This window comes from Camelus ferus, chromosome 7 (assembly GCF_009834535.1).
Source record: "Camelus ferus isolate YT-003-E chromosome 7, BCGSAC_Cfer_1.0, whole genome shotgun sequence".
Taxonomy (NCBI): Eukaryota; Metazoa; Chordata; class Mammalia; order Artiodactyla; family Camelidae; genus Camelus; species Camelus ferus.
The window spans coordinates 58,265,272-58,277,960 of NC_045702.1; the positions used below are offsets into that span (position 1 = coordinate 58,265,272).

At 41.7% G+C, this 12,689-nt stretch overlaps 1 protein-coding gene across 2 annotated transcripts in view; it reads left to right on the top strand.

Moving 5' to 3' along the window:
- Positions 1–12,689, top strand: part of COL28A1 (collagen type XXVIII alpha 1 chain) — a 156,769-nt gene that overhangs the window by 83,202 nt on the left and 60,878 nt on the right. For both annotated transcript variants that reach the window (XM_032483961.1, XM_032483963.1), the window contains exons 26-27: positions 6,682–6,750; positions 8,745–8,813. In XM_032483961.1, coding sequence (XP_032339852.1) covers positions 6,682–6,750; positions 8,745–8,813 — 138 coding nt within the window. The remainder of the gene's footprint in view (positions 1–6,681; positions 6,751–8,744; positions 8,814–12,689) is intronic.

Below are 12,689 nucleotides of genomic sequence, written 5' to 3' on the forward strand. Positions count from 1 at the left end.
TCAAGTGCTCTCTTAACCATTAAGTAGTTGGAATAAAGTCAGAGCAGAAGAGACTTGTTGGACGATTGTTGATGCTGTTATTATTGTGTACAACCTAAATATTATATGCTACCCAAATAGTTCCAGAATATCACGGCATTTTAAACAACTCTCTCGTAGATAAAGAAATCAAGAACCAGAAAAAAAAAAAGTGATTAAAAAAAAAAAAGAAATCAAGAACCAGAGAGGCTGAACAACTTGCCCCTTTCCAGTGTAAACATTTTTGATACTATACTGTGTTGGGTGTGAGAGGGAGACTGTGAGACTGTGACTATGGATGGGTGGATGAAAAACGAAGTGGATGAATAAATCAGAGCAGAAAGAATGACTCGCCTTGATCTACAGATGCTAAGGCTTCAATACTGTCCATTTCCAACTACCTCAGCCCTGCTTAGCATACAGTTGGATTGTTTCTTTTTCCGTTTTAGCTTTCCCACTGTCAGAACTTAAATTATGTAAACATTAAGGAGAAGCATAAACCTAAAGCCAAAAGAGTTAAACATTTCAAAATCTTTAAATGTTTGAATATTGTAAATACATGCTTTATTTGACAAAAGTGACCTATAGTCATAAATTAAAATGCATGTCTGTGTGAAATTCCACTGAGTGTCATTATTCTAAAAATGTTCCCAGCATCTGAATCACCCCTCTGTTCTCCGCAATGGCTCACATATGTGCACACCACCAACAGGCAGTGGAGGAACAGAGAAGCGATTCACACAGAGATGCATTAGGAATTTGTGGATTCCGTTGGCAGACGAGAAATTCCACTTTAAACAGTGTCTGACAAGGAGGGCTGGTCTAGGATACAGACTTATTGATAGTGAAGTTAGGGTTCTGTGATTTTAATTTTGAGTTGAAGAAACCCACCTTTATAGTATGACTGCCAAATTGCTACAGGCAGGACAATCAGCTCGGAAACAGGACTAAATTAATGCAGGAGCTTTATCAAGTTTAAATAACAGGCAATTTGATCTTTGGGTGTCAGAAATGGTCACTTGGCTAGGTGACTTTTCAAGGCTACTCACCAATTCAGTTCTATGCATGATCTCTAAAATCAGATCTAAAATCCAGTCTACTGTGTGGTTTCAGCACTACTTTCATCTCTCCTTGCTATTTTCCTAGATCTGCACTTCTCTCCCCAGGAGGGCACACATACCTTCCCTTCAGCCCTAAAGACACACACGCTAAATCCTTTTATCATTCAACACCTGCATCACCATCAACACAGTTTTATTTTTAATCAGGAAGACCGCAGGAACTCCCCTCAGTGGAAAATTATATTGAACATCAGTACAAGAGAGCCTTCTCTTCTCCGTGGCATTAGGGGCAGTGTCTACATTTTTATTTTTAAAGTTTATAACTCAGCCAAATAAGAAGGACTCTCCCTCTCCAATGGGATTCTTGGCACAGGGGAATCATCTTCACATCTTTGATGAGTTAATTTTGAGAAAAGGAAGAAACAATCAACAACAAATCCCGCCAAATCCTAAAGTAAATTTTTAAATGATCATGGACTTTGAGATACTGTTGCCTTGGGTGAATATTAAAGTTCTAGGAAAGAAACCAATTCAAAGAATTGAAATTATTTCAATTATTTTGTAATTGAAAGCTGGGAAGGTACACTAAAGGAAATGTTACATCACTTTGAGTCTTGTTTTCTGACACTTTCTTGCTTCCCCAACCCCCTGATCATTGTGCTGTTAATTAAAGACGTGACTGAGTAATATGACAATGGCCAGGTCAACAATCAATACACATTATCAGTATCTGGGTTGTCTGTCCATAAGCATAGGAGAAGGCCCCTGAAATTTCCATTGACATCCGAGCAATGACAAGTGAGGTGTTCACGAGTTACCAAACTGTTACCTATGCTCATTACATAATTCATTCCAGAGTGGTGCTTATGTCTGTGGTAGCTAGAGCCTTGGCAGTTATAGCTTAATTTTATTTAAAAACCAGAAAGAAAGCAGCCGCTAATCATTGCTTGGACTTCTTCTGCCTTATTTTAAAACCCAATCATTCCTTGGCTTTGTTATGTAGTAGAATCTTCAGAGTACCATTCCTTGGGAAATCCTTAAGAGGCTAATTCTTTTCACAGTGAATTCAATTTGCTTTTTATTATCCCCAGAGTAGAAAAGCATAAAATCACTTTCAGTACAACTGTAACCTGCTTCCACAGTCCTCTCAAAGAGTCAGAGGGAGAAATGGTGATTAAGGCTCTGTTAATATGTGTAGGGGAGCTAGTCTAATGGACGGTTTGTCTCTAAGAGCACTGTCTTCTCAAATACTGTATTTAAATGTTATAAGGTGGAGACAGTATAACAGATTGTTTCCTTGTCACTGCTCCACTTGAAACCTCTGCCACTCAGCTGCAAGACCCCAGCAGCTCATTTAATTTCTCTAATACTTCGCCGTCTCCTCTGTGATTTGGGGATAATAAACCTACTTCACAGGGCTAGTCTGTGAAATGAATGGGGTCATGTCTAGAAAACATTTTTGTGAATTTTAACATACTAAAGTATTAGTAGTAGTAGTCGTAGTATGCATTACTCTGCCAAGTGAAGTATGCTGCAGTATAGAGAAAAAGAGAGAATAAGAATTTGTGTAGGTAGGAGATCCGGAACGAGACAGATGAAAACATTGGGGTAAACCACATAACTGAGGAACAGCAACAGAGGGAAAGGGAAGCCTTAGACAGCTGGGTGCTTGTGGAGGTTGTGTGGGCCTCTTGGGAATGTTACTTTGAGGATGTGTCCTTTTTTCTCTTTGAGGGAGTGTGATTGACTCATTATAGGAAAAGGACTTTCAGAGCCAGAGCCATGCTCTTTGCACTGAACAGCAGCCGGGCGAAGTTAGCATCCTGCATCTAGCCCCAGACAACACTAAGATGGGGGTCCCGCTTTGGAGTCAGACCCGGGTTTGAATTGCTTCCAGCTGCATGGTTTTTGGCAAATCATGTATCCTTTCTAGCCTCAGTTTCCTTATTTGTAAAATGCAGTAAGTTGATGTTAGTAAGATCAGATCAGATAATGAATGAAAAGTACCTGTCACATCATGAACAATAATGTTTAATTATATTTATTTCATTATTAATTACAATAGCTTTAATATTAGCCAAAGCAAAGATTTGCCAAAGAGAAAATGAATGCATGTGACAGTGCTTTTGCTTTCTTTTTCCCCCTTTTTTCTTTCTTTTAGAAAGTAAAAGGTTTAATGAATGATCATAAGATTATGTATGATTTTAAAGATGTTGAATTAATCACTCTGCAAGGTTATGGTCTACGTAAAACCTTCACTGAATCATTTGCTAAGTTCATATAGACAAGTACCACAGAAAGTGCTAAACCTGGCCATTTTCTGTGAAAATGAAAGGTGTCTCCCAGCTAGAATCCCTTTTTTGGGCCAAGAGGAAGCTGTAGGCAATCTAAATAGTTATTCTTTTTTGAGGGGGTGGAGATGGGAAGGTAGGGGTAGCAATTAGACTATGATCTTACGAGATCGATGGATATAATTACAAATGGCAGCTCTGGAATTTGCTCTCAGGCCTGTCCATTATCTCCTAGTGCAAGGGCTCCCTCTGCAGGCTCCAGCAGCTTCAGAGCCTGCAAGAGAAGCTAAGCCCAGCTATGCAAGTTCCTGTTGTACCTTCTTCTTATTTGTGAATATCACCCCTTCCACTGACATTAAACCTGCATATCTGAAAATGTCATGGTAAATGTACCTCTTGGGAACCACTGGTGCTGCATCGTGGCAGAACCCCTGCTGTCAAGGGCTGAAGTGAGTTCTGACCACAGTCCGCTTGTGGACATTTACCCGGTATTGTGGCCTCGTGTGGACACGTGGCCTGTGGAACAAAAGACACAATACCTTTTTAAGACCTGACCACAGTAGCGCAACGCTGTCTCTGTGGATTTACACACTCATTTCAGGGCTTGATATTCCTATCTATTGAAAAGTATGGTCCATAAACACCAAGGAACCACCCCAAAACATGTTACTGATCAACTCTAACACCTGCAGAATGTGTTAAGATTTGATTTAAAGTCTTTTAGATTCATAAAAGCATATATCAGATTATATTTACATAGGTTGAGAGATTATAAAAGACTATTTTGTTAGATAAAGCATAGCTACATGCCAACAATTATATAGAAATAGCTTGTTCGAGGTAAACACAACAGTACTGCAGATGACATAGGGTCACACCCTTAAAGCTCACTGGCCAAGGTTCAGATACACAGAAGGGCAGTAAGATGCCCACAGGGGCAGCTCTTCTATTGTATTTAGCCTTCAGATATCAAGTGGGAAGGGCTGGAGAGAACTAAACGAGAGAGAACATGGAGCAAGTGTGTGGATCAGGTATACCTGGAGACTCTCACTCAGTGAATTTATAGATACTCCTCTAAAGGTACTTCCAAGGTACTCAAGAAAGAAGAGATAATAGACATCTGTATAATACAGGAAAAGTTCATGTTCTGTACTTGGAGCTCTTGATGATAGGAGTGATCATTTAAGTTGGGAGAAACTTGGTGTCCCTGAAAGCTGGGAGTCAGAAAACGAGAGGTGTTAAAGAGATAATTAGTACCTGTGGTCTCAAAAGCAGCTAAGTTCTAAGTGGAAGAGTTGGAGAGAGGAGACCAAATCATAAAAGGGGCCTGTAAGCAAAGGGGAAATATGTAATTATGAAAGTAGAGATTAAAAGAATGAACTCAGTGGTAAGATAAAGTTTAATGGCTGTCCTCATTGTTTTAAAAGCCTTATTTTCTCTAGAAGTATTTTAGAGTTTGTAAGTAGAAAGTAAAGCTAAACAAAATATGGGCTTCTAATCCATTTCTTATAATCCATGTTTTTTGCTCTGTTGAAAGCTATAAGCTATTTAGCTTTTGACAGAATATGGACAAAATAGGACCTTGGGCAAAGAACTTGGGAATTCTAGGTTCAAAGCCTGGCTCTGCCTTTTTTTTATATATATAATTTTATTGAGGCATATTTTACACATCATAGAATTCACCTATTTCAAATATACAATTCAATGATTTTTTTAAAAAATAAATTTACCCAAGTTGTACAACCATCACTACAAATTAGTTTTAGGACATTCTCATCCCCCCAACAAGATCCCTCCTACCCATTTATAGTTAATCCCCCTTCCTCGTTCCTATTCCTGGCCCTTGGCAACCACTGACTGACTTCTTGTCTCTGTAGATTTGCCTTTTCTGGACATTTCATATAAATGGAACCAAACAGTATGTGATCTCATATATGGGGCTTCTTTCATTAAGAATAATGTTTTTGAGGTTCCTCCATCTTGTAGCATAGAGCTGTAGTTCGTTCCCATTTATTGCTGACTATACCCCAGTTTGTCTATCTGTTTACCAGTTGATGGGTATTTAGGCTAGTCCCAGTTTTTGGCTGTTATGAATAGTTCTGCTGAGAGCATTTGTATGTAAGTCTTCATGTGGACATATGTTTTCATTTTTGGGGGGTGTATACCTCGGAGTGAAATGACTAGATCATATGGTAAAATTACGTTGAACTTTTTAAGAAACTGCTGAACTGTTTTCCAAAGTGGCTGCACCAGCATCACACAAAGGTTCCTATTTCTCCACATCCTCTCAGCACTGCCTCTCAATAGCTGTGCAGCTTTGGGCAAACTTCAGTTCCGTCTTTAGAAAACCAGGTTGGGTAGGGAGTCAACATTTACCAAGTACCTACTCTGTGCTAGAACATTTCGGTTTACGAAGCCATTTGCTTCCCCTCTCCAAAGAAATTAGATGCACTACATTCTTTGTCTTCCTTCATTGTCATCCCCATGAAAGATAGACATGATTTTCTATAGCATCTGATGAATTTACTGAGATTCAGAGAAGTTAGATAAATTAGTCATCACTGTCATACAGGATTCTTGTGACTACCAGATTATACTGAATAATGTATATGAACATTCACAGCATAGTGTTGGGTACACAGAAGATGCTTAATAAAGAGATTTTCATTTCTGTGCTTCTTTCCATCATCCGTATCTCAAACAGGTCTAACCTACCCTAATCAGGTCCCACCTGCTTTCTGGTGATAGTTGCCTGTGATGAAACTGTCACGCTCTGGAGAAACTGAAAGCCTTTAGGGAACCCACCCTTCAGTCACAACCACTGTAGTGGAGGCAGAAGTGTCCTTGAGCCAATCTTTGTCGCGTAAAAAAATAAGAGCGACTAGTTCAGGATGGGGTTACATCCTTTAAAGGTTGTTTTTCACTCATCTCTTCACCCTGCCCCGCTTCACAATGACAGTAATTACTTTTCCAAATTCCAGAGAAGGGAGTTCTGAAAAAGTACATATTAAGGTTGCCAAGAAGTTAATTGCCTTGATTGCTTTGAAATGAACCCTTATCAACTGGCTTGATAAATGGAAGTAAGAAATGAAAACAGTGAGAGAATGCTCCCTTGATCAAGCAGAGAAAGGTGATCTGGGAGAAAAGGGCCCAATTATTATCTTAGTCAAATTCAAGTGTCTGAGATTTTAAAATTTATTTCTGAATATTAAAGTTCATATGAACTATTTTTAATATGAAGTTTTATATGAAATATTATTCAACATAAAGTTAAAAAAATGAGTAACTTGTCACTCATTGTGTCTTTTCAGGGAGAGCCTGGTGTCAGAGGCCTTCCAGGTCCCACTGGGCCTCGGGGCATAGGAGCCCCAGGGCCAAAGGTGAGTGAGTCCTCAGCTTTGTGCTCCGTGCGAGGGTCAGGTACCATTTGTGACCAAGTGAACATGGACTGCACAGGAGTGTTCATTCTGATGTTGACTGATTCTTTTCCTTCACAGTTGATGAAGACTTATTTTCCCATATCAGGTAAACTTTCAGTAAAATAGAACATTTAAGTTTATAAAGCCATTCGCTTCCCCCCACCCCCTGCCCAAAGAAATTAGAAAGGTAGTGTCCCTTTAAAAAGTGACTGCAAGGTGCTCCAAATACGTCCACGTTCTTCAGAGGGACTGCCATCGAAGGAAGCCTGCCTTTCCCTTGGCCAGAGGTGCCTGTGGTAGCCTTTCCACAAGATGCCAGCTCATGTACCTTTTGTGTCCTATATGCGTAGTCTACTCTGTCAGGGCCTCAGTGCCAGGGTCTAGATGTACGTCCCCTTGGAAGGTGAGAGGAGCTTCCTTTGACTCCCTTTGCTCTCATTTCTATTTCTCTTGGTGATTATTTATTCTTTTCTTCTTTTAATCCAGTGTTTCTCAATGAGGGAGATTTTGTCTCCCCTCTCCACCCCCGGGGGACATTTGGCAATGTCTGGAATCATTCTGGGGCGTCATGTCACACTTGGGGGAGGAGGGCTCCTGGCATCTAGTGGCAGATGCCAGGGATGCTGCTAAACACCCTGCAGTGCACAGGACAGCCCCCCCAGAATGACGAACTACCCATCTCAAAATGTGAATTATGCTGAGATTGAGAAGCCCTGTTTTAATTATTCATCCATTTGCTCAGTAAATAGTTCTTTGATTTGTTCAAAAAATAAGGTAAAGAAGTATCAGGCATGTTCACAGGGAAAATGGGTTTCAGTAAACCATCCATGACAAATTCAAATTTCAAATAGACATATTCACATCTCAAATGCACAAATGTGAATTAGAACCCTATTATCAGAGAGGAAAGGGAAAAGGCTTTAGTTGTCAGATATTTTACTGAGGATCTCAGAATTACCAAGATTCTTAGTTTATCTCCTTTTAAACAATCAAGTCCATTTTGGCAGTGGACTATTTCTTAACCTTGAAGGTCACTTTATATGGATGAAGATCCTCCCAAGATATTAGTAGTTCTTATCACTGGGTGATGGAATGCTAGGTCTATTTATTTTCTTTATTGTCATTTTTGTTTTTAATTTTTTTTTTTTTGCAGAAAAAAATCTTCCTCTTTACAATCAGAAAAAATAAAGCTTTTTCATATATTGGAAAGAAAAAGGCTGACTTATACAGTAACTTACATTAACTCAGCATTTCGTAAAGCTTGTTCCATCAAACGTTAATTTGGGAACCTCTGGGACAAAGTTAGACTAATTTCTCTACTGTAGGACTTCTTAGGGGCATTGATATATTAATATACTCTAGAGACGTCCAAGGAGAGGCATATACCATGGTATAAATATTTCCCAATCTTACTTGACCATAGAAGTCTTTCCTTAAGAAACATGGGGTCAACCTATGCTGTAAGGAACACACACTGTGAAATGATATTGTTTTTGCTTCACTTACGTATTTTCTTAAAAATTCATCCCTGATCCACATCAATAGCCACTGAGTCTTTAACTGAAACCCACATTAATTAGCACTCTACACTGAAATGGAGCAACATGTTAAAGGCTACACAGAAGTATGTGTGAGTGGTCTTCGAATCCCTGGTGTTCTAGGGGTTGGAGGTAGGGCCCAAGCAGACAATGCTGTGGGGCCAGCACTTCTCCATATTATGCCAATCAGCTCTGCCTTATCTATTCATAGTTGGGTTATATGTAAAATTTTTGCAAACAATTCTATGGCTTAAAAATTTTGGAAAAACACTGCTTTATCTAAAATATGATACAGCTCATGGGCTGCGTGGATGTAGGTCTCGACCAGACTAGAGTCACAATGAAGCCCAGAGCAGTAGTCTGTTGTTTCTTTCTACATCTCCTAATTCTCTTCCTTTTCTCTCTATCTTTGAACAGGGTGATATTGGGCAGAAAGGTTTGCCTGGCCTTCCTGGCCCCCCTGGCTACGGATTACAAGGTATTAAAGTAAGTGAACGGGATTGGTGCTGGAGTCCTCTCTCAATTCACAAGGGTGATGGGGAGAAGAGGGTGTGGATAATACAAAGTATGACTGTCATGAAATGGACTTCATGTGAGCTTAGCAGTTAAAGTTGCACCCAGTGTTTAGAGGCATCGTGCAGCAGCATACAAATGGTCTAAGTACATTAGTGTCACAAGCACTGAACGTGGCGTAAGTAGCTTGGAGAAAAACAGCAGTCGCAGTGGTTTGCTGTTCCTGTGGGTTTCTGAGCTGAGTGGAGGGTCTGTGCCCCACTGCGTGTTCTCCCTCTCCCTTGCCTTTCTCAGCTGCATCCTCCCTTCTTAGATCAGTGTTTCCCAGTCTGAGCTCACAAAGGAATCACTCAAGGAGCTTTTGATTAATACTCATGCCCTACCCCAGAAGAAGGAAATCTGATTCTCTGGGGGTAGGGCTTAAGTACTGGGGGTTTGAGAGCCCCCACACGGGATTCTCCTGAGCAGCCAGGTGAGAACCACTGCTCTAGGCCTGATTGTGTGCTTCGGGAGTTCTCAGCTGCCTGCATTCTGCTTTATTTCTGTCTCAGCCGCAGCAAGCATACCTAGCAAGGTGCAACTCCCAGGGTCTCCCATGTATCAGTAGACAAGATTTGGCGTCTAATGGTTGCTGTGTAATTTCAAACAATTCCCTCTGCTACTTCTAATATGTTTGTTTGTTTGTTTGTTTGTTTGTTGGCTCACCCTCATTCTATTTGCTTTCCCCTAAATAAACTTCTATGATTAAGCCTCAAAACTGAGTAATTCACTCCTGGATCATTGCTATTGACTCTAAAAAAAGTGGAAAAAGAAACTCTTTTTCAGATAACAGAATTTCTTAGTAAGTAGGAGACAGTAGGAGCACAAGATAATAAATGTGAAAATCCTGTGTTGAAATTAACCCGCCTGCTCCTGTGTAAAGAGTGAGCTTAGTCTAGAGCAAAACTCATTGAATCTGTGTTAATGGTTCCGGTCTATCACGCATTGTCAAGGGCTTCCACTGCAGGTCTTCTAAATAATAGTTCATCTGTCTGGCTGAGTATCCAAGCAAAGGCCAGTTAACATGTTGCTGACAGCACACAAGCACTGGAAAACACAGCAAAAACCCGCTTCCTTGTTAACAACATCCCTCAATCTTTAAACTCTGCAGTTAAAAGATGGTAACGCTCTGCAGATGGTTTTGTATTTATGAGTTTGCTTAAGCAGTGAGCTCATGTTAGACCACCGGTCTTGCTCCAATATAACTCAATTTACGTGTGCTGTTTGTTTGTTATCACTACCTTGGTAAATCTGGTAAATCTTTCTGCCTTTGTTATCTGGGACACATTTCCTTATTTACATAGGAGCCTCTTAGGTTGCACTTAACTAATCTGCATCAACTCTGACTCACGTGGTATCCTGCCCTTTCTTTTATATCCTCTGGGTCACGCCACATTCAGAATCCTTCCTGAATGAAATTATGGTAGGGAATCTACCATCGTGAGGGAAAAACCAAAATTTAAACTGCCACACTTCCAGTCCTGTCAGAAGTGAGAGAAGCTTTTCCTGCATGGAGGGCTGTGGCCTGATGTTACTTGACAGGGAGCCTTGACCAGGGCTGCCTCTTAAAACCTCTCGACATATGGGATTGCATGGCATCCTGTTGGCAGCAGGGCAAAACTATTTCCTGATTCCTGCCTCATTTTTCTGGCCCTGGCTTGTACCATCACTGCACAATGGAGGGAACTAAAAAACTGAATTGGTGGTGTTCCTCCAAGTCATTTTAAAGCTACATATTCAGTGAAATTTCATTTCTTATGTTCATTTGTTGAATTTATTTCACACCCCTTTCTAAAAACCATATGAGTCAGTAAAACTTGCTTCTGTTGATACATCTGCTGGTAAGGATTTGATGGAAGCCCTTGTTAACCTTTGACATTCGGGCCTGACCTGTGCCCTGCCTCTCTGTGCCACCCCAACCAAGGGAAAGCTAAGGGCTCATGCTGCAAACACAGGGGGATTTGCTCCAGCACTGACCTAACTTTTCTGCAAGACTGTTGGCTCTTCTGTCAGCTATTCATTCAACTAACCAACCAATCCTGAGTGAGTACCATCTACATTAGCCAGATAAGCTAAGTGCATTACAAAATGATGAGTTAGAAGACATGAATTTAGTCCTCATGGGATTTACAGACATAAAATAATCATTCTTGAGCTGCATAGAGTAGGGAGGAGTGACACAATGAAATGAATTGGGATTACAGGGGTAGGCAAGTGCTCTGTAGTGTCCTGTAGGCCACAGTGATGTTTGGTCATAATCCTAAGAGCATGGGCAAGACAGATAAGGGTGACATGACCAGACAAGTATTCAGAAAAGACTCCCTCTGTCTACCACTGAGAGAAGGGATGGGCATGACTAGAAGGAGTGAGAGGCTGCCCCTCCCACATATTCTTCTGATGCTCAGTATGGAAGAGTGTGATCTGGGAACCCCCTCCTCCTGTCCTTCCCAGTGTTCTGGGACCACCTGGGGCTGCTGCTGTGGCAGCCCTGGTCCTAGGAAACCCTGAAAACATGGTGGGCTCTCCCACCTTGGGCACCACAGTAGCCTCCTGCCATTGCTCTGCAGTCCCTGCTGTGGCCCAGCTGGGTCTACACCAGAGAGGAGCTCCAGCTCCTTCAGGGGCCTCAGTGCTTTTCTCAACCACAAGTGACTACTGATTATGTGATGGATATGAGACCATGGCTCTTTGGTCCCAAAGTGGCCTCGGTCTTTCAGTTTGACAGCACAGGTCCAGAGGTTCTGTGATGCCAGCACCTTGTCCCACCATGAGCCTCCAGCACTGACCAGTTCCCCTAGATACGCCAATCATCCCTAGAGTAAGTCAGGAGGGAGAAGGGAGGGGGCATGGTCTGGAGGGATTGCTTGATGTGTCGACGAGCCCTTGAGGGGCCAGGAGGGACAGAATGAGAGCGTGGGCCATCCAGGAAAGGCCAAGTATGAGGACAGACAGAAATGGTTTCCCTCCACCCCACTCTTCACTTCTACTCAGGAGCCATACCTGTTTTCCTCCATCTTTGTTCCAATCAGTTCCCATGTCCTGATCTGCAATGGCATTCCCAGAGTATTTTTTCTCAGAGGGTCAGGAGGTCCTTATAAAAACAGGATTCCTGCTGGCCCTCTGTGACTTCAGGGGTTTCTGAGACAGATGTGTGGACTGGGACCATAGCTCCTGTGACATGTAAACCCTTTATTCATTTAAAGGTTGAGCTTCTGTGCCACTGGCTTCCATTCTTCGGTTAGACCTGAACGAGACTGATCTCACACTGCCTGAGGAAATGCTCCCTGCAGTTAGGCTGTGGCAAAGGATGGGCTGACTCACATTTCAGGCCCAGCCAGTGTGTCACCAGTGTGAACAAAAGGCTCAGTGACATGCGGCGGAGTCTGGTGAACATGACCTGTGTGACCTGGCAGGAATCCCCGTGTCTCCAGAGCTGACAAATAGTGATGACAGCAGTGGTTCCAGGGCCCCAGAACTAAGAGGTCAACCTCCGAGACACCTGAGACCCAGAAACTGGAGGGAAACTTAGTCCAAATGACCCCTCCCCTCTACCTAGATTCTGACCTCAGTGGTGTGATGGAAAGAGAGAGAGCTTGAGAGCCACTCAGACCTTGGCCTGAAACTGTCCAGTTGTGTATGCTCAGACAAATTATTTATCTCTGCTGAAACTTAAAGCATACTCATCTTTCAAATGGGGATAATAATGCCTATTTTACAAGTTGTTGTGAAGATGAAATTAACTGTACAAAGTGCCTAGTGGACACTCAGCTAGAGCTTGAGCTACAGAATCAACAGGTTTGCCTCGGTTTC